The 27,776-nt window shown below is 48.4% G+C and overlaps 1 protein-coding gene and 1 pseudogene across 1 annotated transcript in view; one reads left to right on the plus strand and one right to left on the minus strand.

Annotated features, from left to right (window-relative positions):
* Irak2 (interleukin 1 receptor associated kinase 2) overlaps positions 1–27,776 on the plus strand; it is a 54,783-nt gene that overhangs the window by 1,266 nt on the left and 25,741 nt on the right. Inside the window, exons 2-3 of the mRNA XM_051155093.1 lie at positions 6,197–6,379; positions 26,655–26,800. Of these exons, the coding sequence (XP_051011050.1) occupies positions 6,197–6,379; positions 26,655–26,800 (329 nt within the window). The remainder of the gene's footprint in view (positions 1–6,196; positions 6,380–26,654; positions 26,801–27,776) is intronic.
* On the minus strand, positions 6,823–9,927 carry LOC127196911 (transmembrane protein 256-like; annotated as a pseudogene).

Raw genomic sequence — 27,776 nt, forward strand, 5'->3', positions numbered from 1 at the left:
TTTCTCTGTGTAGCCCTGGCTGTCCTGGAACTCACTCTGTAGACCAGGCTGGCCTCAAACTCAGAGATCCACCTGCCTCCGCCTTCTAAGTGCTGGGATTAAAGGCCACCACTGCATGGCAATAATTTGTGTGTGCTTGTTATAGACTTTATTTTATTTTCGTGGTGCTGGAAATTGAACCGAAGGCCTTGTGCGTGGCAGGCAGTCATTCTGCCACTGAGTTATATCATTTCTTTCTTTGTCTTTTTTAGTTTTTTGAGACAGGGTTTCTCTGTGTTATCTTGGCTGTCCTGGATTTGCTTTGTAGACCAGGCTGGCCTCGAACTCACAGTGATCCACCTGCCTCAGCGCCCTACCCCCACTCCGAGTGCTGGGATTACAACTATATAATTTCTTAAATTAATACATGTGTATGTATGTTCCATTGTTGTTAATATTTTCTTTTCTTTTTTAGACAGGGGTCTCATGTAGTCCATGCTGGCCTCGAACTCATTACCTAGCTAAAAAAAAAAAATGATCTTGACTTTCTGGTCTTCCTATCGATGCCTCTTGAGTGCTGGTATTACAGGTGTATGCTACCATGCCTGACTTCAATAATGTATACATATTTAATTAAACTGTTTACATTCCTGGAGGCTGGCAAGATTGCTCAATGGGTAAAGGCACCCGAGTTCAATCCCTGGAGCCCATGTAAGGAAGAGAACCAACTGGACAAAGAGCCTGTTATGGTAGCACAGATGTGTAGTCCCAGAACTTAGGAAGTAGAGGTAGGAAGATCAGCACTGAGTTCCAGTCCAGCCTGGGCTACGTGAGGGTTGGTCTCAAGAAGCCAAGAACCAAGCAAGCAACTGATAAAACAAGCAAACAAACCCAGCATCAAGCATTGTATAATTCACACATTTAAAGAGCACCTCGGTGATCTAGAACATTCACAGCATTGTGAGTTTACTTTTATTACTCCAAAACGGACCCCGCAGTCTCCTCAGCACTCCGCCTTTGCCCCCTCACTCAGCGTTTTGTGGTGTAGCATTTTATGTGAGTGGGACTGTCCAGTGTGTGTGTCGCCCTGTACGATTGGCTTCATCCTTCAGCAAGTCTTAAAGAGTTCCTAGTCACCTTCCTTCTGTCCCCTCCCTCATGCCTCTCTTCCACCCCTCCCATTTCTCTCATTTACTCTCCTATCCTCTCCCACAACCCGCCTTCCCCCCAGTGCTGAAAATCCTCACATGCTGAGAATTTACACTAATAATGAGCCATACCCCTTGCCCCAGTTTTTTTCTTTTCTTCTTAGTGTTTTTGAGTCAGGGTTTCTCTGAGTAGTCTTCGATGTCCTGGAACTCACTCTGTAGACCAGGCTGGCCTCGAACTCAGAGATCCACCTGCCTCTGCCTCCCAAGTGCTGGGATTAAAGGTGTGCGCCACCACGGCCCAGCTGTCCCAGTTTCTTTTTATGCTCAAGTCATATACCCCATGGTATGGATTGCCCCATGTTTTGCTTTTCTGTTTTCCCATTGATGGGCATTTGGGGTCTTCTCATTCTTGGGCAGTCATGACAACACAGCAGGACATTCGTGTCCGAGCGTCAGTGTGGACGCATGCTTTCACTTGCCTTGAGTGTACACCTAAGCGTGGCAGAGAGTCCGGAACGCTCTCTGTACTGCACCGTTATAGGGTTACACTGCCAGTTGTTTTCCAGAGGGGCTGCCATGGCTCACAGCCCCAGCATCCGTACAGAAGGGCTGCTCTTTCTCCACCTTGTCTGTCTGCCTTGTCCCTCTTTTTTGGCTCTTGCTTATTGGCCATTTATCCACCCTTTTCTGAGAACTGTGAGTTTGCAAGTCCTGGAGATGGCAGAATTACCCACAGCCCTCTGTGGCTTCACTGTGACTGAGGATATCAGCTTTCTCAGCAGGCTGCCAGCTCTAGCCCTCTCACCTTGCTCTCCTTGCCTCGGCCTCACCAGCCTCCTCTGGACTCCCAGCCTTTGCATCTGCTGTTCCCCCTGCCTGAGGTGCTCTTCCCCCTGCCTGGCTTTGTAACCTGTGCCAGGCATATGTTACTATGCCTGTAGCTATACCATGTAGCTGAACCAAATAACCACAAACTGAGTGTCTGTTTCAAATAGCACAGACTTCTGACCCACATAGAGGGACCCTTGGCCTTTGGCCCCTCCCTCCATCTTCAAAGCTAGCAGCATAGAATCTTCAGACTTCTCTGACCTGTTTTTCTCTGCCTCCATGTTTTTTTTTTACTCTCTTCCTCCCGCTACAGGGTCTCAAAAGCCATTATACCCAGCTCTTTGCCCTCCTTTTAGAAGGACTCCAGTAATGACAGGGTTGATTTAGGCAGTTTGGGAAGGTCCCATTCCCTCTACATTTTTTTTCTCTCCCGAGACAGGGTTTCTCTGTGTAGCCTTAGCTGTCCTGGACTCACTTTGTAGACCAGGCTGGCCCCCAAATTACAGAGATCTGCCTGCCTCTGCCTCCTCAGTCCTGGGATTTCCCTGTACATTTTTAACTAGTCCCCTCGGGACAGTCTTTTTGGTCTCGTAGGACACCTTATTCAAGAGTCTTTGGATTTAGGGCACAGATACCTTTGGTACTGGTATATCTGCCCTAATTCTGCTTCTTGGAGGGACCAGTTCTTGCCTCCAACTTCTCGGTGCATCCCCTTAACACTCCCACCACGCCCTTGTTCTTGCACTAGTCCATCTTTCCCTGAGGCACCTATGTCCTGTGGGTGGGGACTGATCTGCCTCTTCCACTGTGTCTCTGGAGTCAAGGACGTTGTAGGCAGGTGCTCAGTGTCCACTCCAGAGAACGATGCATAGGGGTGGGAGGCTGCTCTGAGGCCAAGGCTGGCCCTCCTTTGAGGGTCAGAGCCCCTGGGCAGCTATGCAGTTGCCAGCTAGTCTTAGGACTCTGGTTTTTCAGGCCCCAAAGGAGGAAGAACTTGGATGATTGTCCCTCTACTCCTACATTTCTGCTGCTCAGTTATTCTAGAAACAGGTGATCTTGTGCTGTGGTCCTGGGAGAGAGGCTATGAGGGCTGTGGGAAGATCTAAAGCGATTTTAGAGAACCCACAGCTGCAAACATGCACACTTTTGCATCAGTTGGCAGACTTTCCACCTCTGTAGTCATAGCAGCACTCATTTGCTCCTGGGGGAAGAACTGTAGTATCAGCCAGGCTTGGTGGCCCATGCCTGTAATCTCAGCACTCTGGGCAGCAGAGGCAGGTGGATCTCTGTGAGTTCGAGGCCAGCCTGGTCTACAAAGTGAGTCCAGGACAGCCAAGGCTATGCTGAGAAACCCTGCCTCGAAAAACAAAAACAAGCAACAGTGACAACATCAAATTGTAGTATCTGTCTGAGTCTGTGTAAAAAGGGGGGAGCGGGGCGTTCCTTCAAGTTTCATCTACCTGGAAGTGTGCGGAGGGACCACTCTGCTTGCTCACTGGTGCACTCCAGCCTTTGTTCACTACCTAGCTGTGTGACTTCAGCCAAGTGACTGTGTGTCCCTGAGCCATTCATCTGTTAAGAGGCTGAGGGAACACAGTGGTTTCTCTTTCTCTCATGGAAGGAGTTTGTCAAGTCAGGAGAGGGGCCTATGACCATGAGGAGGGTCATTTCAAGAGGCTGGGCTGCTCCTGTTCTGGACGACTTGTAAGGATGGGTAGGTAGACTTTCCCTAGGATTCTGGAATCAGCGTAAACCAGTGGTTTCCCTGTGGATATAATTGCCAAGTGCTACCCCAAGTGCCCCAGTGTACAGAGTTCATCTAGTCCACGTAACCACCTCTGGGGTTGATGAGGAAAGTGAGGCTGTGAGAGAGGTGACAGACCTTCCCCAAATGCGCAGCAAGGAAGTGCGTGGGCCGATTTGAACCAGGACTGCTCATATGCTTGTCTGTCAGCTCTCAGGCACTGTGACAAATACCTATGAGAATCAGTCGCCTTAGAAAGAGGAAAGGTGGGCTCACAATGTTGAGAAATTTCAGTCTCTTGATTCTGCTCTGCGCTTGCGGCAATGTCTCATGGCACGGAGCTATGTCACCAGGCAAAGCCACGTCATGGAAGGTGCTGGACTCCCATAGCCCCCTCTGAGAGCAGCAGGTCTCTGAGTGCTTGGAAGACTCGCCCTGGATCTCATCTCTTAAAGTTCTCACCTCTCCAGGTAGCAAGCTGGGACCAAGCTTTTAGCATAAGGCCCTTTGATCTGAAGGGTAGCATTCACACATGTGTGAAAGTCTGGAGGGATGAGCTGCCTGGATGCAGCCAATGATTTCCTTGGGTCTCCCAGGTAGGACTTTGATTTTTCTCTCTTCCAAAATGACCAGATTAATAAGAGCCATGGCGAGGGTGGGGGTGGGGGTGGGGTGGGGTAGGGGAGGGCTTGACAATGATTGAGTTACTTCATCTCCCATCGCTGCCCCTGGGTGCTGCGCTGATGGATCAATAGTACCTTAGGAGACATCAGTTTCATGGAACTAAACTGTCCCTTTTCGGAGGCACCCTGGAGTTTACTTCCTGTTTCTCCTGGGAGGACACTGAAATTCATAGAGGGTCAATGCTGTGGCTGGCGGAGGTCCCTACCACCGGTGTCCTTGCTGGGCTAGCTTTGGCATGACATCACACCTTCCTCTTTGGTCCTTGTGAACAGTTGGAAGGGGACTCTGGGCCTGCTGAAATCACTTCCTCCTGGCAAGGAACCTGGTTTGGAGTTTCCAGTGACTAAAACTGCAACTCTGGAACTTTCCATTCCCACAGGGCACTTCTCCTGGAGGCTTTCTCTGTGGGAGAATGTTATGGCCCTTCCTTATTTTTCCAGAGAGGACTGACAGTGTAAAGTCCATTGTGCCTATTCTGGCTCTGATGTCTTCCATAGTCCTACAGATTTCTGAGCTTTGTCTCTGGCCTCCCTACCCCCCCTCCCCAAATCATGTTCCTGATAGAAAAGCTCCATGGAGTTTTGGGGTCACTGGCTCTCTCTAGGGCTTATCCTGGTCTTGTGTTCGACACTTAACGGCATTTTCCTTGGTGGTGCTGGGGTTGAAACCCAGAGCATGGGGGACAAGCACTCTATCGATTGAGTATACTCATAGGTTTGATTTTTAAATTCCTCATTTTTGTTTGGTTCTCTTTGCAGTGCTGGCAATGGGGCCTAGGGTCCCCTGCATGGTGCTCTTTCATCATGCCACACACCCCAGTTCATAGCACTCTCAGTTTTTTCTTAAGTGCTTCCTTTATGTCAATAAATTCAATGGCAGGGCTGGGCGTGGTGGTGCATACCTTTAATCCTAGCACATGGGAGGCAGAGGAAGACAGATCACTGTGAGTTCAAGGACATCCTGGTCTATATAATGAGACCCTGTCTCAAAAAAGAAAAATCAGTGGGATACTATATCATACTTAAAAATGACATTTAAGGGCTGGGAGTGCAGCTTAGCATGCATGAGGTCCTGGTTTTGAGCCCTAGTTCTGCAAAACACAAAAATCCATTCAACCAAACTAACAAACTCTTTATGGGCTGATGAGAAAAGCTCGGAGTGCAGTCATGTGCAACCAGCCTCAGGGTTCAATACCCAGCCAGCACCGTGCCAATAAAAACAACAATAATAAAATTATTGTCAATACAGTTCCTTCCAGTCCTTCCCAGCACTTCAGAGTTAGCAAAGGGCTGTGACAGTTCCACACGGATGGTGGCCATAAGTTCATTTGTTCATTCATCAACCATAGACATACTAATTTTTCCCACTGGGGTTGAGACTTAGTGAGTCAGATGCTTGGGGAACAACGTCAGAGGACACTTGCTGGGGTCCTGCAAGAACTGGACATCCCTAAGGCTGAGGGTCTTCCTACCTGGCTGCCTTCCACTTATCTGCATCCTTACCTGCTGCGCACGCAGAGCCAGACAGTTTCTCCATTTGGGGATGTGGTGGTAATGAAGGCAGACGAGACTCCCTGCCTGCAGGGGGCTTCTGTTCTGGGTGGAATGGGCACGTCTCTGCTCCTCACTGAGCCTTGTGCTGGGGAAGAGACTATCCCAAGCAAAGAAACCGGTGGTGCTTAAGGGCTCCCAAGCTCCCAAGCTCCTGTCCTGTGATCTTCAACCTGCTGGGGGGAGCAGGGGCCAGGCAGAGACTCTCCCTCGGAGCCAGTATCTCCAGCTCTAAGCAGACCCTCTTTGTTGCCTTCTAGCCTCCTATGTGATCACAGACCTGACCCAGCTGAGGAAGATCAAGTCCATGGAGAGGGTCCAGGGAGTGAGCATCACCCGGGAGCTGCTGTGGTGGTGGGCCATGCGGCAGGCCACCGTCCAGCAGCTGGTGGACCTCCTGTGTCACTTGGAACTCTACCGAGCTGCCCAGATTGTCCTGAGCTGTGAGTAACCATCTGTCCCCAAGGGAGTCTCAGCAAGGGCTGTGTGTCTGTCTGTCTGAAGATCCAGTCGATCTTTTTTTTTTTTTTCAATCAATGCAGGCAGTGGAAATGACTTAGGCCCGGTGAACTCGCTGCCATTAAGATGCATGACAGCCCTAGGACCCTTTTTTCCCCCCAGGTTAAAATTCACACACTGAGTCATTGATTTATCAGACATTATCTGCAGGCCTTCTGTGTGCTCTACTTGGCACTGGGTTTATCAGGAGAAACACCAAACTAGCAAGATATCTAAAACTTTTATTGCTGTAAACAAACAAAAAACAAAAGGGTTAGAGGCCAGGGAGGTGGATCAATAGGTAAGGGCACTTACCTATAATAAAAATAAATCAATAAAAGTTAGGAGCCAGTTAGGAGGCAGCAGGAGAGACGGGAGAATAAACAGACTAAGAGATGAGAGCGATGGGGTAGGAAAGCCTCCTAGGACTGTGGTCAAGGACGGCCAGTCCAAAGAGAGAACACTGGAAGAGTGGAAAGAAAATCGCCATGGGTCAGAAAGCCCAGGGAGGAGCCCGCAGGGGAAAGGGTGGTCTTAGGGCTGGGGATATAGCGCAGGGGTAACATGCTCACCTAGCAGGAGCAAGGCCCTGCAACTCTCTCCAGCCTGGCAAAAAAAGATGGGGCCTGGGAAGACCCCCATGTGGGCTTCGAAGTTGACCTATGTGGGGATGGAAAATGTCTGCTTGCTGTGCCACCAGACCCAGGGCATAGCCCTTGCCTGGAAGACCCTAAAGCCACCCTTTAAAAAAATATTTTATTTTATTTTTGGTTTTTCGAAATAGAGTTTCTCTGTGTAGCCTTGGCTGTCCTGGACTTGCTTTGTAGACCAGGCTGGCCTCAAACTCACAGCGATCCGCCTGCCTCTGCCTCCTGAGTGCTGGGATTAAAGGCGTGTACCTCCACACCCAGCTTCCTAAAGCCTTCTTTTAGAGCAGGGATAGGGGTTAGAGGGCTCCAGCCTCAGAGCTGCAGCATGTGTGGGCTTTCAGGGCCACCCTGGGACTGTCTTCATTCTTCAGGTACCAGGTAACCCTCTAGAGTTTAGTGTGTGTGGGAACCCAGGGTTTTCACACATCATGGCTTTTCCTTTGAGACCTAAATAGGAGATACCTGTTCCAGTAGGAGAGACCGCAGCCTGGCTTGCTTCTGCATTCTCAGAAATCGTCCCATAAACCAAGCCCCCGCCTGTTGAGCATGGCTTCTGCCTCTGTTCTGTTTGTACTTGCATACCCAGTCTCCTTCCAGGTCCACCTTCCTTAAGACTGCACAGGGTAGTCTGCTTGGCTCACAGCTCTTTAGAACCAGCTGGAACCCATCCTGTCCTGTTCTGAGGATGTGCCAGACCACCATTCCCCAGGGGCCAGCCAGAGGGGCTTTGGGCAAGATATGGTTGAGTGAGTCCAGGTTTGGCCCAGGGTACACAGCTCTGAGAGACTCTCCTTTCAAGGGCTTAGATCCCACCATTGTCCTGCGAATGGACCAGCCTTGATGCCAAGCAGAGGCCTCTCTGGGTTTCTTTGAGCCTGGATCCCCATGGTCATTTGATCATTGTTGACCAACCCTGGAGGATTATGACCTCAATTTTGGTTTCCCTGTCTTCTTAGAAACCTGAACTGTAGCCGATGCTGAGAAATGATAAATGCTAAACTGGTGCGGTGGCAAATAGCTGCCATCTGGGAGGTAGAGGCAGGAGGATCAGGAGTTCGGGGCTAGCTTGGGCTACATGAGCCCCTGCCTCAAAAGAAAAACTGTTTTTTGCATTTTGAAAGAATTAACCATAAACTCTTAATGACTCCAGAGGAGATGGGGGGCGGGGAAGCCCACAGAGGGTAGGGAAGAGCTGCCAGCTCATCTGTGGTCACAGTGTGGTTACAGTTGGTCCACTTTGGGGAGTCAGATAGGCAGGCCAGGCAAGGCAGTGGTGTCCCATCAGGATGTGTGATAGCAGAGGAAGAGCCCCAGAGCCTCCTGGCCACACTCCCTTTGACAGCTAGGCTCATTGACTAATCTGGGAAAAATCTTTACCATCAGAAGTCAACAAAGACTACTGTAGCTCCAGATTTAAAGAAACACACTGATGGCAGGCACAGTGGCACACACACTTTTAATTCCAGAACTTGGGAGACAGAGGCAGGCTGATCTCTATGAGTTCTGGGTTAGCCAGGCAGGGCTACCTAGAGAGAGACTCTGTCTCAAAAACAAACAGCCAAAGAATGGCTACATGGCTTGAAGTCCCAAGGTCCAAGGTCTGTCTGCCAGGTCTCATGTGGCTCCAGGGTCCAAAGTTGAGCTGGGCGGGTTGCCAGGAACAGTGGGCTCTCTGGCTTGGCAGGAAGCAGCACTCCTGGCTTTTTGTTGCTTAGACCCCCGTCTCAGCCCAGACCTCCTGTTCTGCCTTTTAGGCCCCTCCCCCTCCACCCCCCTCCTGACTCCAGTTCCCCAAACATATTCAGTTCTGCTCGCTGAACCACTACCCTATCCTCTGGCCGTCCTTGTGGAATTCTGGCTGTGTACTTGCCTCTGCATCAAGTCTTCAGGCATCACACTTCCCTTTTCTGACTCTTGCTGTTTTTTCAAGAGAGAGAGAAAAAAAAAAAAAAAAAAAGCCTGCCCATACTAGAGGTAAACACCCAGGGCGTGTGTGCAGGTACTCAAGCTCCTGTATTAGGAATGCTCAGAGCCCCCCTTTCTAACCAAGCTTTGTTTTGTTTTGTTTGCTTGTCTGTTTTTCCAGACAGGGTTTCTCTGTGTAATAGCCCTAGCTGTCCTGGAACTCTCTTTGTAGACCAGGCTGGCCTCAAACTCACAGAGATCCACCTGCCTCTGCTTCCTGAGAGCTGGGATTAAAGGCGTGTGCCACCTGGCTCCAAGCTATTTAATTTTATTTTGCATTTACCTGGTTACTATTAACTTGCCCAGCTGCAGTTAACTTAGAATTTTAACTTCTGCCCACCACTTCTTGTTGTTGTTCTAGAAATGGAACCTAGGACCTCATACATGCCAGACAATTGTTCTACCACTAAACTACACACTTAGCCACCCCCCCAATCGTGTATGTATGTGTACATTTGTATGTATGTGTGTATGCACACTCTGTGTGTAGTTACTCAGAAAGGCCAGGACCGGGCACTTAAACAAGACACTGCAAAAAGCCAAGGCAAGCCAGCCCAAGATTAGCAGGCCCCCTAAACAGGCCCCACAGTCTGGATGCTCATGTCTCCACTCAGAGCCTGGTAGCAAAAGCTGGTGTGGGATAAGGTGGTTCCAGAAGCTACCAGTAACCCTGCCCAGAGGGGCTGTCTGCAATGGGGTACCGCTAGCAGGGCCAGGCTGTAGTAACAGGACCAGGTGGTGCTTGTTGGCCTTGTCAAAGCTCCTTCCCATAGGCATCCAGAAATTGGGCGTCGTGTGCCCCATAGGAGGCCATACCCAAGGACCCCAGCTCTGGACAAGGCACCTAGTTGGTGGAAAGCAGCCCCTACCCGGACCATGGCTGTGGGTGGTCAAGGCAGTGGTTCTCAACCTTAAGGTTCCACCCCCTTCAAAGGGGTCACCTAAGACCATCAGAAAGCACAGATATTTACAATTTTTCACAGTAGCAGAATTACAGTTATGATGTGCATCATCAAAAATAATTTTATGGGGCTAGAGAGATGGTTGAGTGGTTAAGAACACTAACTGCTCTTCCAGAGTACCCAAGTTCAATTCCCAGCACCCACATGACAGCTCACAACTGTCTGTAACTCCTGTTCTAGGGGATCTGACACCCTCACACAGACATACATGCAGGCAAAACACCAATGTACATAACATAATAATAATAAATTATTAAAAGTAATACTTTTATGGTTGAGGGGTCACCACAACAGGAGGAACTGTATTAAAGGGGCACAGCATTAGGGTCACTGGTTTAAGAGAATAAGATAGAAAGTCTCTCTCTCTCTCTCTCTCTCTCTCTCTCTCTCTCTCTCTCACACACACACACACACACACACACACACACACACACACACACGTCTTTCCACGTGGCCACCCGGATATCTATATACAGCTGTCTTCCCACATGTGCCCTGCTGACAAGGGAAATAGGCCTGGCATCTACAGTCCCTTTCTTTAGATCAGTTCACCATCTGATGCAATCTGTCGCTCTTTCCTATCAGCTTCTGTTAACCCATAGGGCTTCAACCAGAGATTGTCTGCACCGCCTTCCTGCCAGTGCGCCCACAATTCATTGCTGGGATGGAACAGGAAGCCGCGATCCATGTACAAGCTGCTTGCCTCTAGCAGTCAATGATTCCACCGCCTGCTGGGATCGCGGTCCTGGCCAGTCTATAGGGCAGTCTCTGGTTCTTAGGGTGTCTTTGAATCTCAAGCTTCCTGGGCATCTGTTTCTCCTTGACAGAATAGCTTGGATGTGGCTTAGTGATAGAGGGTTTAAGTGCATGCGTAAGCCTAGGTCCCACAGTGCTTTTGTCTAGCGGGGTGCAGAGAGGGTAATGATATGAACACACATACACATAGCTCGGAGGAGCATGAATGGGTGGGAGGGGGGCTTCTAGAGACAGATGGGAAGGGCTGGTGGGTGGCTGGAAGGAGGGCCTGCGCAGTTATTTCTAGGCTGGAGGCACAACATGTTCACAGAACCTGTGGTGGGCAGGAGGCACTTTTGAAGACTATAAGAGGCCTTTGAATTGCCAATTCTCCTACCTCAACCTTTCAAATTCTGGGATTACAAGTGTGTACCACCACACACAGATAATAGAATGCTGCGGATCAACCCTAGGGCCCATTGCATGCTGGGCAAGCATCCTCCCCACTTGTGATTTGAAAAGAGGAACCTGCTGTTTGTTCTTGCATGTGTTCCTGGCTTCTTTAAGACTTCCTTGGCCCTGTGTGATGGCGCACACCTTTAATCCCAGCACTCGCACTCGGGAGGCAGAGGCAGGTGGATCGTTGTGAATTCAAGGCCAGCCTGGTCTACAAAAGTGAGTCCAGGACAGCCAAGGCTACACAGAGAAACCAAAGCAAACCAAACCAAAACAAAAAGACTTTCTCTGTTGCCAGGCATGGTGGTACATGCCTTTAACCTCAGCAGGCAGATCTCTATGAGTTCAAGGCCAACCTGGTCTACAAAAAGAGTTCCAGGACAACCAGAACTATTACATAGAGAAAACTTGTCTCAAAAAAACCAAAAAAAAAAAAAAAAAAAAAAGACTTTCTCTGTTAATAGAACAAACCTACTTTCCTAAGGCTTTGGAACACATCCTTCTGTTTATTTTTATTTTATAGCTATTTCATTGTTTATTACTATTACTATTATTGTTCTTGTTGTTACTATTATTTTTATTTTATTGGTTTTTCAAGAAAGGGTTTCTCTGTGTAATAGAGCTCTGGCTGGCCTGAAACTCCCTATATAGACCAGGTTGGCCTTGAAATCACAGAGATCCTGCCCCTACCTAGTGCTGGAATCAAAGGTGTGTGTGTGTGTGTGTGTGTGTGTGTGTGTGTGTGTGTGTGTGTGTGTTTTTACTGTTTTATTAGTAGTTTTTCTCAGTACGGTAACAAAACCCCAACAAAAGCAGTTGTAAGAAAGAAGGGCTGATTTGGTGGAGTTTGAGGGCATCCCTGTGAGAAGGTGTGCCACTGGGACCTAGGATGATGGTCACACTGCAGCCCCGTCAGGAGAACTGGTGCTCAGTTCCTTTGTATTCTGCCCAGGACCCCAGCCCACAGGACGGTTCTGCCCTCATGCTGGGTGAGTCTTTGCATCTCAGTTAACCTAAACCAGAAAACCCCTCACAGATGTGCTCAGAGAAAGGTTTCCTTCCATGGCGACCCTAACTCCCGTCAGGTTGACGAGGTCAACTTATCAAACATATCTTATGAAACTGTGCTGCTGCCATGTAGCTGTGTGGTTCTGCCTGTCAACTGAGTAGGGGGAGACCCTTGGGGGTCTGAAGGGATGTGGGAGGTTACTAAGCCTTTCCCATCGGCCACTGCTATCTTCCTGTGAGTTTCTCTTTTCCTTTTTCTGTGGGTGCTGGCCATGGGACCCTCACACATTAGGGAGGAGCTAGGCGGCCAAGTTTCTAACCCCAGCTGGGATCTTCTTGCTGCGTTATGTTGTTTCCTGGAAGCTGTGCTTGTGCAACTCCAGCCGTTCAGACTTTGGCTTTGGCACGTGGCCCCGAGTCACTTCCTTTCTGGCTTGGGGCTCTGTGGACAGGGGACTTTGGGCGGCTGTTGAGCAAAGTAGAGAAGTGTGTCCCTTCCTTTTCCACAGAGGCCAGGCTGCACAGAGGCGGCAGACAGGGCTTTCACATATCCTCTGAGACTCGCTGCGCTCGCCCTGTCTAAGGTTGTCACCGCCTGAGGGCACAACAAAATGTGGGTCAGGTTCATTCCTGGGACACCAGGGACATGGCCTTGGAGCTGGCACGATGTTGGGCTGAGACTTCAGTCCCAGCGTCAGGTGAATAACCGGACTTAGTACCTAGGCGTGTCCCAGCAAGCACCTCTCCTCATGACTTTAGTTACTCCCATTTTATAGATATGGAAATGGAGGCCCAGAAACTTGCCCTAAGTCATTTAATTTGTAAGTGGCCAAGATCCAACGGGAGATCAGCATGACCTTAATCTGTATTTGGGTAGCTTGTTCGGTCAAGTCTCAGTTTCCCCTTCAGAGAAATGGGCATCTTCAGGTGTGGTGGCACTTGAGAGGCAGAGGCAGGAGGAGCTGAAGGTCAAGGCCAGGCTTGGGCTTCATTGAAGCCATCCTGGGCTACAAGAGACCCTGTCGCAAACAATCAAATGGATACATGTATAAGCATGCCCCTGTTTGCTTTGCTTTTACAGCATAAAGCGTGAAGAGATGGCCACTCTATTTTTTTTTTTTTAATTAAGGTGCTGATGCCTAGTGTAGGGCAGGTTACCTGATTTCCTTCCCTGAAATGATTCTTCTTCAGCTGCTGTGGGTTTTGAAAGTGGTGAGAGAATGAATAGAGGGCCACGTGCAGCGCAAGTAAACTGGGGCACAATGAGGCTCATCTGTCAGTTTCTGACTGTGAACCATGCTGTGGTCACCAGGCTCCTGTGAGTGTGAGGTTCAGCTGGCCTCAGAGGATTTGTGAGTCAGTGTCAGCTGCGTCACACGGCATAACAGAAACCCTGAGATGAGCTCCAACCCCGGGAAAGGACGGCCTCTGTGTTCTTGAAGCTGGGTCCAAGGTCACTGTGACAGGGGAGGCAGTGGATGACACTCAGTAGCTTTTTGTTCCTGATTTGCCAGGACATGGCTTCAATCTAATAGCAAGGGAGTCTGGGATAGGAGAGGGGGCAAGTGGGTCACAGCTCTAGGTGACATCGGTTCAAGGGGATTTTGACAAGGTTCTGCCTAACCCTCCACAGCCCCACACAGTCTCACTCCTGTCCAGTTTTCTTTTCTTTCTTTCTTTCTTTTTTTTAGGTTTTTTGAGACAAGGTTTCTCTGTGTAGCCTTGGCTGTTCTGGACTCGCTTTGTAGACCAGATTGTCTCAAACTCACAGCCATCTTCCTGCCTCTGCCTCCTGAGTTCTGGGATTAAAGGCGTATGCCACCACGCCCAGCTTGTTCAGTTTTCTGACCTTACCTGTACTACCTGCCTCATCTTTCAGCTAGCCACTGGGTCTTCATTCATTTGATGAAACTTACCATAATGTTTTCTGCCTCAGGACCTTTGCACATGCTGTTCTCTGGAGCTCTGGTCTCTCTCACGCCTTCCTGTCATCTTCCAGAGTCCAGGCCTCATCGTCGGTTATCTTTTGGGCCTCTGCTTCAAGGGATTCTCCTCAGAAGCTTATGGGGTCCTTCGAGTTCTTGTGTGCATGAGACTTTCCACTTTGTAAACTGCTTGATCCCCCCACGACCCTGTGCTGGGAACTGACTCAGCCATTGCACTGAGTTTTGTCTCAGCAGAGACCCTGTCTCTGACATTTAAACGAGTGAGTCACAGTGAGTCTTTGAAACCATGGGTAGGTATGGACTCTCTGGGCATCCAGGGATGAAGCAGCTAGGAGGAGGAGCTTTACATTTTTTTTGTTTAGAGTCAGTCATGGTGGTACATGCCTTTAATCCTAGCACTTGAGAGGGCAGAATTTCCAGAATGTTTATAGACTGAGAACCTCGCTACCTCAGGAGTCCCCCTGCCACAGTGAGCAGTGCTGTGATTTTCACTGTGTTGTATAGGCAGGTTGATCTCTGAGTGTGAGGCCAGCCTGGTGTACAAAGATAGCTCCAGGACAGTCAGGGCTACATAGAGAAATCCTGTCTCAAAAAATATTTATTTAAAAAAAATATATTTATTTCATGTATGAGTGTTTTACCTGCACGTATGTGTACCATGTGTGTGCAGTGCCCACAGTGGCCAGAAGAGGGAGCAAGATTCACTGGAACTGTAGTTATAGATGATTGTGAGCCACTATGTGGTTGCTGAGAATTAAACCCAGATCCTCTGGAAGAGCAGTGAGTGCTCTTAACAGCTTGCTCATCTCTCCAGCCCCTGCCTATGTCTCTTTTGAATCTGGAGTTTTGTGCATGCTGTGAGTGAGTGTATGTGTGTGTGTGTGTGTGTGTGTGTGTGTGTGTGTGTGTGTGTGAGAGAGAGAGAGAGAGAGAGAGAGAGAGAGAGAGAGAGAGAGAGAGAGAACACATGTGGTGTTAAAACCACAGAGGCACAGAATAGGCCTGGGGATTAGTTGGGAAAGTAAAATCAAGGGCCTAGTGAACTGTTTGTCCCCAGGTGGGCGCCTGGCTCCAGGGTTCTTTAGTTTGTGGTTAATCACTTTAGATTGTTTAGAAAGGATCCATTCCAGCTAGAGGCCAACTTAAGAATTAAAATAAATACCTAATTATGGCATTATTGTTTGCTTTGGGTGGGTAAAGGGCAGGATTTCCAGAATGTGTTTGTTCATAGTGTGAGGACCTTGCTGGCACCCCCGGAGTCTCCTCTGCCCCAGGGAGCAGTGCTGGGATTTGCCACTGTGTTATTTGTCCCCAGACAACCAGGGGAGGAGGCCTAGACTTCCCTGGGGTCAGCCAAGGCTTCAGCACAGTGAACTGCCCTTTATCCTTTCCACTGAAGGAAGTGGAGCAGAAATAAATGACTCCAGAGAAAATGAGCATTTCAGGTTTCACTTTTTTCAAGTGGATGGTAGGGTTGCTGTTGGACCTGTGTGAGAGTATGAGGGGGCTATATTTGCTAGTGTGAGTGTGTGCATACCCCCGTGGGTGTCCATATGTGTGGGGTCCCCCCACCCCCCAGGTCAATGTCAGGTGACTTCCTGTCACTCTCCACTTGTATGCTTTGAGTCAGTGACTCTCACTTAACCTGGAGCTCAACATTTTGGCTCTTCTGGCTGAGTTTCAGGGATCCGCTTTCCCAGCCCCTCCAGTGCTTTTTGGGTTTTTGTTGTTGTTTGTTTGTTTTTGTTTTTGTGGGTTTTGTTTTTTTGGTTTTTCAAGACAGGGTTTCTCTGTGTAGCCTTGACTGTCCTGGAATCACTTTGTAGACCAGGCTGGCCTCAAACTCACAGTGATCTGTCTGCCTCTACCTCCCAAGTGCTGGGATTAAAGGTGTGTGCCACCATGTCCGACCCCTCCAGTGCTTTTATTACAGGAACATGCCCTGACCCCTGGCTTTTCACATGGGCTCTGGGGAATCTGAACTCAGGTCCAAATGCTTGCCCAGCAGACACTTTACCCACAGAGCCATCTCCTTAGCATCTTTGCTTTTTGAGGAAAGGTCTCACTGTGTAATCCATGCTGGCTTAGAGCTCATTGTATATTCCTGGCTGGTCTTAAACTCAAGATAACCTTCATTTACCATCCTGAGTGGTTAGGGTTGCAGGTGAGATACCTCTAACCATACAAGGCTGCTGTTGGACCTGTGTCCCAGAGCGTGAGTTAGATGCTCACATAGTGGGAGCCATCTGGTGACAGTGGGAAAGTGGGTAGTACCAACAGCTTACATCTCAAAACAAAACAAAGCAAAACCAAAAAAATAAGATTTATTTTAATGTGTGCTCATGTGCGCACACCCTGGAGAATGGAGATGTGGGGGTGGGGGTGAGGTATGATTCCTTGGAGTTATAGGCATTTGTGAGCCACCTGGTGCTGGTGCTGAGATCCAAATTCTCTGATGTTGGTACTGGATCTAAACTTGGGTCCTCCGGTTGAACAGTAAGCTCTTGACCACTAAGACATCTCTTCAGTCCCAGTGGCTTACATCTCTCAGTCCCCTTTTCCCTGGACCTGGCTTGTCAGTAAGCCCACTGCGAGCACTTAGCTGGTGGGATATTGGCCAGAGATTCTTGTCGCGGCTGGCTTCCAGTAAACGATTCTTGCTCCATTGAGACACCTACGCACTGTGACAGGATACAACAAAGTGAGAGAGAGAGAAAAAAAAGAACTACATTCTCTTTGTACACAAGCCTGGCAACCGCAATGGGGTTGGACAGAGTGCTGTGCCATTTTGTTGTCCAAGATGCTAACCTGGTCCTTTTGGGTTGGGCCCAGCTTGAGGAAAGTCCCAGGCTCTGAGAACCCACGCGTTACCAGAGCTGTAGATAAACGACACTAGTGCCCCTTTTGTTTCTGGGGTGGGGAGATTGCCAGGCCAGTGAACTCCATTTCTCCCACCATCCATCTCCTGTGCTCAAGGGGTTGTTCCTACCCACATTTACTTCCTGTGAGGGTTTAAAATATGCATATAGAAGCTGTCCGATGTAGTTCTGCCTCTCTAATGCTGGGATTAAAGGGTGTACCACTATGCCCGACCCATGATCAGGAGTTTTATGGTTACCCTTGGCTGCATAATGAGTCTCAGTCCAGTCCAGACTATATGAGACCCTGTCTCAAAAACAAAAAACAAAGTTGGGAATAGCTTTGTATTCCAAAGCCTCCATATAGACCCTCACTGGAGGTCAGAGGTTCTTTTGACTTTGTTTAGTCAGGTAATTTATTGTTTTGAACTTCTGGGTCTAATGAGCATCCTGCCTTGGCCTTTGAAGTTGCTTGGTGCAGGTGAGCTATACCTGGCCCAGAGGTCCTTTTTAAAAATAATGGGTTTCAGCCAGGCATGGTAGTGCATGCCTTTAATCCCAGCACTCGGGAGGACAGAGGCAGGCGGACTGCTGTGAGTTCGAGGCCAGCCTGGTCTACAAAGTGAGTTCAGGACAGCCAAGGCCACACAGAGAAACCCTGTCTCAAAAAACAAAATGAAAAAATAATGGGTTTCATTTTGACATTCATACATCTGTACCAGTATACTTAGCAGATATTTATGTATCACCCTGTCCCACTCTGCTGGTCCCTTTACTGTGCCCAAATCCCCCCCCCCTTTTTTTGCTTTCTCATATATACATGTATGTGTGTAATGTGTATATGTATGTATATGTACATATACACATATATGTATATATGAATATATATAAATATGGATTCTGCATATAGGAGAAAATAGCTATTTTGTCTCCCCCAATTTCCTGTCTTCCTCCCATCCCCATAGACGCCTTCCTTCCCCTTCATTGTCCCCTTTCTATCTTTCTGTCTAAATTTAGCTCTAGATTCTGCTTATGAGAGAAAGCACATGATGTTTGTCTTCCTGTGTGGCTCCTAGAGGTTTGTTGAGACTAGGTCTGTTAGTTACTCTTCTGTTGCTGTGATCAAACACTGTGACCAAGACAACTTAAAGAAGAAAGAGTCAGCCAGCTGTGGTGGCGCATGCCTTTTGTCCCAGCCCTCGCGAGGCAGAGGCAGGTGGATCTCTCTGTGAGTTCGAAGGCAGCACGGTCTGCAAAGAGAGTTCCAGAACAGCCAGGACTACTGCATAGTGAAACAATGTCTTGGAAAAACAACAACAGAAGGAGGAGAGTTTCTGCAGAGGAATGAAAATTGGGCATGGGGGTGGGGCACGGCGTCAGGCAGACATGATGCAGGAAGCCGAGAGCTTCCGTACTGAACCACTAACATGAAGCAGAGAGAACCAACTGCCAGGGGCATGAGTCTTTAAACTGTCAGAGCCAACCTTCAGTGATATACTTCCTTTAACAAGGCCCGGCCTCCTAAGCCTCTCCAAAAGTACCACCAACTGGGTACCACGTCTTTAATTGCTGGAGATTATTGGGGGTAGTTCTCATTCAGTCTGCCACGTGTGGTCTCACATGGTCCAGCCTGAGTTCTCAAGCGCACCGTGTAGCAGACGCAGCTTAGAACGCCAGAGCCTCCTGAGCTCAGGTCCAGGTTGTTGGGCCTGGGGCTGTGTGTTGTGTGGTGCATGGTTCCTGGCCAGCTGGGTCTCATTTCTGTCTCATCTTGCTAGGTCCTGCCGTGCTTTTGGAGCTCTGCAGTTAGGATTACTGTTACCTTCCTTGGAGGGTGCAGGAAGCCTCAAGGATTGAGACCCCATGCTGGCCTCCAGCTGACTGAGAAAGCTATGTCTGTTCATCCCAGATCTACACTTCTGGCCATACTCTGCCTTTGGATTTTTAAAAAGAGATTTATTTTATTTATTACATATACAGTGTTCTGCTGCATGCATCCTGCACCAGATCTCATTATAGATGGTTGTAAGAGCCACCATGTGGTTGCTGGGAACTGAACTCAGGACCTCTGGAAGAGCAGACAGTGCTCTTAACTGCTGAGCCATCTCTCCAGCACCCACTGCCTTTGGATTTTATGACTTTGAATCAGTACATGTGCCGGATGCCCTTGATAATGTAATCTCTAAGGGGAAAAAGAATAGTGGCCCCAGCAGTGGGAGGCTGTCCAGGGGAATTCTGTTACCAGCTTGCTCTGGGTGAGGTAAAGCTCTCACCCACCTGCTCTTAACCTCTGGGCTTGTGGTGTTCTATTTTCATCTCTCCAGTATCTTCCATCTTCCTGGTGGCTGAACGAGTGGGTGGGGTGGTTTGTAGACTGATCTGAGTTCCTGGGAACAGAAACAGAGAGGCCATGTTTTCTCCCGTTTGGTTTTCACAGTGGAAAAGAAAAAGACTGCTTGGCACAATCTAGTACCTTCTGAGTCATGTGGTGCAGGGGCCACCGGGCAGGACAAATTGGGGTGTTTAATGTTTTCCTCCCTCTCTCCCTTCCTTTCTGTCTTTCTTTAAATGTTTTATTTATTTACTTATTTTGATGTTGGGGTTGTGTGGCCTCTGAGATGTATCCTCAGCCCAGACGTCTGAACCTTACGAGCGCTATTTATCATTTGCATGTGTACAGCTTGATCTAACCCAAAGCTCACCCTGCTGGGGATTTCTCAGGAAGCTGATGGGGCCTGACGTAGTGGAGCCTGACCTTGGCCTGTCAGCTGACATCTGTGGCTGGGTGTGACCCTCCGAGTGTCACTAGGCATCTCTATATGGTTGCGGGAGTGTTAACCTCAAATGTACTGACAGGTTCCTTCCAGGTCTTTTCATGCTGCTCTTCCCAGTGTGTGTCCCCCCTTTCCACCCCAACCCTGAGCACTTCCATGTGACACATGGCCAGGTGCAGGCTATGGCGTGTCACTGTGGAAAGAACAGGAAAGAGAGAGAAAAGATGGACTCTCTGTGGAATGAAAACATAATGAAACTTTTGTGTACCTTATGGGTGGAGCTTGCAAAGGGCAGCCATGAGTGCTGGGACCCTTGATGTCCATACCAAATATACCTGCACAGGGAGACACAGATTTGTATTAAACAAACCAAAAATCCATAGGGACTGGGCTATGTGGCTCAGTGCCAAGCACTGTTTCCATTCCCAACAGCAGGGGAAAGAACAGCATCACCAGGAATAGGATGTGGAAGTTAAGTAAGGATGGGCTGACCCTTGGCCTCCATGTTACTGATGAAGAAACTGAAGCTGAGCCAGGCTGCAGTCAAGAAAATGCCTCAGCCAGGCTTGGTGACGCCCGCCTGTAATCCCAGCACTCTGAGAGGCAGAGGCAAATGGATCTCTGTGAGTCCAGGACAGCCAGGGTCTACAAAGAGAGTCCAGGACAGCCGGGGCTCTGTGTAACAGAGAAATCCTGTCTCAAAAGAAGAAGAAGAAGAAGAAGAAGAAGAAGAAGAAGAAGAAGAAGAAGAAGAAGAAGAAGAAGAAGAAGAAGAAGAAGAGGAGAAAATGCCTCTAGCTGAAGAGATGGTTCAGTGTACAGAAGCACTTCTTCAAAAGCCTGAGGACTTGAGCCTATGTAAAAGCCAGATACGGGCACCACTGTCTGGAGAAAGGAAAATTCTTGGAAGCCCTCAGGCTAGTTAGCCTGGTATACACAGTAGAAAAAAAACAGACGACCTCAAACTCTATACAAGCTTTATGATACATACTCATGTCCTTATTCTCTTTCTCTCCCCCCCCCCTTTCTCAAATGCTGGTGTGTGCACATTATGTACATACACATTAATAAATAAAAAATGTAAAAAAAAAAAATGGTTCTTGTGGGTGTTGGGCCCACAAGCAATGTGGGGGCAGGTGGGGTGTCATTTCCCCTGTTGTGGGCGTGGCTTCAACCTGAAGCCACGGTTGAGGGTTATTTACTGGCGACACACCATGGTCCTTCTGCTTCACACGCCTGTCTTGAGGTGCTGCTGGTATGCCCTCTGAGGACCACGGGACCTCCCCTCCAGCTGTCTGGGGAGAGAGGAACAACACAAGAGAGACAGCGTCCCTGGCAGGGAGTGAAGGCTGGGTAAGAGGTGTGTAAGAGGGCCTGCCTTCTGGGGACAGCTTAGTATCGGCTTCTGGTTACTCCCTGTTTGGGCAGTTTGGTGGCAGATGTGCTCATAAAAATCGGCAAATGGTTTTTATCGACATTTTCTTACAAACACTGTCTGTTCCCTTCCTGGCCTTCAAAGCCAGCTTAATCTACAAGGCACAGACTATGTGGTTTGGCTGCTGTGGGGAAGTGGCTGGTTTATAGACTGCATTCCAGGTGTCATGACCCAACAAGCGCCATTCCCTAAGCCCAGTACTTGTGAGTGGAGGCATAAGGATTGGGACTTTGCTCTCAGTCCACGGTTGGTTTGAGGCTAACCTAGGCTACAAGAGACCCTTTCTCAACAAACAAACAAAACAAAAACCAAAAACTCTAACCCAGATAACAACATAATAACCAAAACAAAACAAAACATGGGGACGAGAGATGGCTCAGTGGTTAAGAGCACTGACTGCGCTTCCAGAGGACTTGGGTTCAATTCCCAGCACCCACATGGTGGCTCACAGCTGTCTATCTGTAACTCCTGTTCCAGGGAATCTGACACCCTCACACAGACATACATGCAGGCAAAACACCAATGCACATAAGATAAAAATTAATTATTTTAAAACAAAAACAAAGCACATTTCCTAAATGACCAGAACAGGAAGGAACAGTGCTGGAGACATGGCCCAGGGGTTAAGAGTGCTTCCTGGAGGCCCTAAGTTCAGTTCCCAGCACCCACATTGGGTGTCTCACGGCTGACTGTAATTCCAGCTCCAGGGGCTCTGGCTCCCTCTTATGGTCCCTTTGGGTACTGTACATATGTGGCAGACATGCATACACATAAATAAAAATGAATCTAGGAAAAAGAAAGGCATGCAGAATCATGAGAAATTGAACAGCAATAGAAACTCCTCAGAGGGGGTGGCTTTCCAAGAGAGGAAAATGCTTTCAAACTTGCTTCTCTAGGGCCGGGCATGGTGGCGCACACCTTTAATCTCAGCAGAGGCAGAGGCTGGCAGATCACTGTGAGTTCGAGGCCAGCCTGATCTACAGAGCAAGTCCAGGACAGCCAAGGCTACACAGAGAGACCCTGTCTCCAAAAACTAAAAACCAAAACCAACCAACCAAATAAACAAAAAACTTGCTTCTCTAGAGGTTTTTATAGGGCCTTGGTGGGAACCAGACAAAGGCTGAGGTAATTGCTATGAGACTGGTTAGTTTTCTGGGCTATCATGGGTGGAGCCAGCAGATGGCCCCTCGCTGTGCTTGCTCCCTGGATGGATGGATGGATTGATGTTCTTGTTCCTCAGCCCACCCACCTTGGGTGTTTGAAAATCCTTTCTGCCCATCTCTGTCTCTGACTTTGTTAACTTTTTTTGTTTTTGTTTTTTGAGACAGGGTTTCTCTGTATAGCCTTGGCTGTCCTGGACTCACTTTGTAGACTAGGCTCTAACTCAGAGAGATCCGCTTGAGTGCTGGGATTAAAGGCGGCCACTACCGTGTCCAGCTTTGAGACAAGTTCTTGATATATAGCCCTGGCTGTCCTGGAACTTGCTCTGTAGACCAGGCTAGCCTTGAGCCCACAGAGATCCACCTGCCTCTGCGTCCCGAGTGCTGGGGTTAAAGGCATGCACCACTATGTCTAGTTAAGTCATGTGTGTGTGTGTGTGTGTGTGTGTGTGTGTATGTGTGTGTGTGTGTATTTAAAGATGTATTTATTATGTATACCACGTTCTGCCTGCATGTATGCCTGCATGCTAGAAGAGGACACCAGATCTTATTATAGATGGTTGTGAGCCACCATGTGGTTGGTGGGAATTGAACTCAGGACGTTTGGAAGAGCAGCCAGTGCTCTTAACCTCTGAGCCATTTCTCCAACCCCAAGTCATATATTTTAAAAATATTTTACATGCATTTATTTATCTAGTTAGAGAGAGAGAGAGAGAGAGAGAGAGAGAGAGAGAGAGAGAGAGAGAGAGAGAGAGAGTGTGTGTGTATGTGTGTACATGTGCACACATGCATGCATGTTTCATGGGATGCATGGGAAGGACAGAGAACAGCTTGCAGGAGTCTGTGTCACCTTTTATCATGTGGGCCCAGGGATCAAACTCAGGTTTGTTTTAGCTGCAGGTGTCTTTATCCACTGAGCCATCTTGCTGCCTGCAAGTCATCTATCTATTGGCTACCACAAAAATGTTAAAATGTTAAAAAGTTTTAAAGATGATTCAGAACAGAGTTCAGTAAACAATTAGGGCTTCTATCTTCCACTCCCTAGCTGGGAGCTGAGCAACCCATAGGATTTTGTTGTTGTTCAAGTCGGGGTCTCACTATGTAGCCCTTGCTGTCTTGGAACTCCTATGTAGACCAGGCTAGCTTTGAACTCACAGCGGTCCACCTGCCCTTGCCTCCTGAGTGCTGGCATTAAAGGTGTATGTCACCATGCCTGCAATTTCTCTTATTTGAGTGAAGCAGTTTGTTTACATTGTCTCTTTTCTCCTCGTATTCTTATTCTCATGTTCTCTCTCTCATCAATCCACCCCCACCCCGTGTTTGTGATTAAACCCAGGGCATCACACATGCTAGGCAGATACTACCCTGTTGCACTCTATCCCCCAACCTCTCAAGTCTCTTTTTCTCTCCCTCTCCCTCTCCATCCCTCTCCCTCTCCATTCCGCCCCCCCCCCATCTCCAGGGTCTAACTGTATAGCTCAGGCTAGCTTCAAACTTATTTTTATCCCCCTGCCCCTTGATGCTAGGACCATAGACCTGCCACACCACTATGGCAAGCTTTCTTCTTCCTCTGGGAAGTGGTCCAGAGTGATATCAGCTGGGAAGGGATGGAGCTGGTGCTTGCGTCTGCTTTCATAAGGCAGGCCTTTCATTTATTTTATTTTTTGCTTTTTGAGACTCTCTATGTAATCCTGGAACTTTCTGTTTAGACCAGACTGGCCTCACAGAAATCCTCCTGCCTCTGCCTCTTGAGTGCTGGGATTAAAGACGTGCACCACCATGCCAGGCCTAAGACAGGCTTATTTTAAAGAGGAATGTGGGCCCGTGAACTGACTCAGTGGGCTAGCGTGCTTGCCCCTAACCTAACAACCTAAATTTGGCCTCTGGAGCCGGCCCCTTTATTTTGAAACAAGCTTACTAAATTGCTCAGGCAGAGTTTAAACTCCGAATCTCTGAATTCAGCCTCCTGAGTGCTGGGAGTATAAATACGAGCCAACATGCTTGGCTTTTAGAGATGATTAAAGTGCAGTGGGAGAGTGCTGGGGTACACCTCAGTGACAGAGTGCTTGCCCAGCATATTTGAGGGCTTGATTGTCATCCTCAGCCCCATTGACAGATATTTTAAAAAGTAAATGCATGCATGCAAGCAATTCTATTAAATGCCAGGGAACTTGCTGTGGAAGTTAAGTATATCTACCAGATTTCATGGAAGCATAGTGCCAGGTGAATGTTCTCTGTTGCAGAAAAGCTTTGGCAGAGCTTGGGTTCGCAAAATGACTACCACAACGATGCTTTGTTCTGAGAGACTCCATTTATCACGTGGAACAAGTGCTGCTCGGATTCTTTCACTCCAGCTCAGCCTGGTGCTGCTGAGAAATGAAATAACTGAACATAGTGTGTGTGTGTGTGTGTGTGTGTGTGTATGTGTGTGTGTGTGTGTGTGTGTGTGTGTGTGTGTACGTACGGGTGCAGGTGCCTTCAGAAGCCAGAGATATTATATCCCCTGTATCTAGTTACACACAAATGCTGGTAACCTAATTTGGGTCCTCTGCAAGAGCAGTACACACCCCTACAGTGAACCATCTTTCCAGTGCACAGGATTTGTTCTGTGTGTGTGTGTGTTGTTTTGTTTTTGGGACAAGGTATCATTGTGTAATTCTGGCTGGCCTAGAACTTGTCCAGATCCTCTGCTTCCTCAGTGTTGGCGTTAAAGGCGAGTGCAGCCATTGCTGGTTCATTTTGGTGTTTTGCCCATGGCTGCATGTATGCACCAGCTGCACACAGTGCTGGAGAGAGATAGAAGAGCGTGTCAGATTCCCTATGGGCTTTCAGTCTTGTTGTTTCACACATGGGTCCACTCCAAACCAATGGAGAGCCAAGGACCTTGAGCTCAGGACTGTGGCCTTGGTTCTTTGCCCTCGCGCACACACTGGTTACTGCTCTAACACCTTTGAGTTACACCCACATCTCTTACAAGTTGGGTTTTTATCAGAAGCAGGAATATTGGAGAATCCAGACCAAGGAGTTTAGACCTTATCCAGGCACTGAGGAGCCATAGTGTTCCCCTTTGAGCAATAGGATGAGATGTGGCCAGGATGGAGCTATATAGTTCAGTCCCTTGCTGCCTGGTGACAAAGGAAGGGCAGGTGGGCTGGAGGTGGGAAGGGTAAGTCTGGGTGTTAGTGGAAGAGAGGAGAAAGATGTTTGACAGTACTGCTTTGGGATCTGAATGTGACCTGGCATGCAGGAGACCTCCCAACATCTTTGGGGTTCCCCAAACTCATGCTAAGCAGAAGTGAGGTCTCTTAGGGTAGGTGACTTCTGCTGCCAGCCCAATAACCCTGGCCTCTGTGATCCTCAGCGAATCCCCAAAGCTGTGTAGAGATGAGCTGTACAGTTGTGTGCATGCTGGGTGGGGCCTGTGTGAAGTGGAAAAGTGACTCTGCAGGACAGCCAGGACTTTGGTACCTGTGGCTCCTGGAGCCCAGGGTCTTTCTTATACATGCTGGGTAGGTGCTTTCACCCTGATCCACACTGAACTTCCAGATGGATGTCTTCAACTTGCCTATACATTGGGAAACTGTACTGCCTTTCCCAAAGCCCTTGCATACCTGGGTTCTCACTTCTCAGCTCCCAGCAGCCCTGGGAAGGAGACAAGCAGGCATTATCTTCATGGTCTCCATTTGCTTTTGAGTTATTTACTTTTAAAGATGTATTTATGTGTATTTTATGCATATGAGTGTTTTTTCTACATATATGTATGTGTGCCACCTGCATGCATGGTGCCTGCAGAGGCCAGAAGAGGGTGTTGGATCCCCTAGAACCACAGTTACAATTTGTGAACCACCATATGGATTGCCGGGAATCAAACCTGGGTCTTCTGGGAGATCACCAGTGGCTCTTAACCACTGAGCCATCTCTCTAGCCCTAATGGTCTCCATCTTGTAGGAGGTTCACAGATGGAAAGTGACTTTTCTGAAGCTACACAACTAGCCTAGTCAGAAACTGTGCGTGTGTGCATGCGTGTGTGTGTGTGTGTGTGTGTGTGTGTGTGTGTTTCAGAATGTTAGAACCATACCATGTGGCATTATCACAGCCCGTCACCCCAGTAGACAGATGGGCAGGCCATGACCCCGAGGAAAAAACTCATGAAGTGCAGTGAGAGTTTTTGTTGGGGCCAGGGTTGAACCCCAAGTCTCTGACTCCCAGACCTGCCTCTCCATGGCTTCCCTGGTCATGGAAGTAACAATGTCTTTTATGCCTTGTTCCAGGGAAGCTGGTTCCTGACAGTGCATCTCCCCTCCCATCCTTACCAGAGGCTGTGAGACCAGGGCCTGTGGCTACTTCTAGAAGAAACCTCAAGATTGAGCAGGAAAAGAAGCAGCCTGTGGAGCCGGCCTCCTTCCTGGATACAGGTGTTCTCCCTTCCCTTCCTCTTCCTCTTCTGAGTTTTCGATTTATTTATTTTTATTTTATGTGTATGGCTGTTTTGCTTGAATGCATGCATATAGACTGCGTGGAGGCAGAAGAGGGCATCAGGTCCCCTAAACTCACCTAGGGATGGTGGTGTACCACTATGTGGGTTCTGAGAACCAAATCCAGGTCCTCTGCAAGAATGGCCAGTGCTCTTAATTGTTGAGCCATCTTTTCAGCCCCATAGATTATTTTAAGTTATTTTTTTTCTTTTGAGGGTATGTGTGTGCATCAAAGCACACTGTACAGTGAATTAAAAAAAGGGAAAATATCTAGATGTGGTGGTGTATCCCTGGAATCCCAGATATCTGAGAATCTGAGGCAGGAGGATTGGGATTTCAACCCTATTCTGGGTTATATAACTGGGTGGCTGTAATTGGGCTTTGCTCAGAGGCTGAGGGCAGGTATCCCTGTGACCCATGGCAGAGCGTTAGCTTGGCAGGCACAGGGACTAGCTTCAGCGCTCAGCACCAAAATCCCCCAGTCCTTAAATATGTTAAGTTTATTAATACCGTTTTTGGAGGGGGAGGGGAGAACTGAAGATGAAACCTTGGGCTTTAGGCAGGCATGGTAAGTGCTCTACCACTGAACCATCCTGTCCCACCCCAATAATTTTCATCAAAAGAAAACAATAAGGATTTGCTCAAGGTGACTTAAATCATGGGACTTGAGCACTCCTACCACTCATAAAGCATATGCTGGTGTCCCAGGGCCTTTCAGGGTACATTCTATGTGTGCCCAGCCTCTGGTGCCCAGGCTACAGCTGTAGGACAGTCTGCCAGATTATTTATTTTAAGTGTTTCTTTTGTTTTTGTTTTTGTTTTTGTTTTGTTTTTTGAGACAGAATTTCTCTGTGTGGCCTTGGCTGTCCTAGACTCCCTTTGTATACCAGGCTGGCCTCGAACTCACAGCAATCCACC

Source organism: Acomys russatus, chromosome 13 (genome assembly GCF_903995435.1).
Source record: "Acomys russatus chromosome 13, mAcoRus1.1, whole genome shotgun sequence".
Classification (NCBI taxonomy): Eukaryota; Metazoa; Chordata; class Mammalia; order Rodentia; family Muridae; genus Acomys; species Acomys russatus.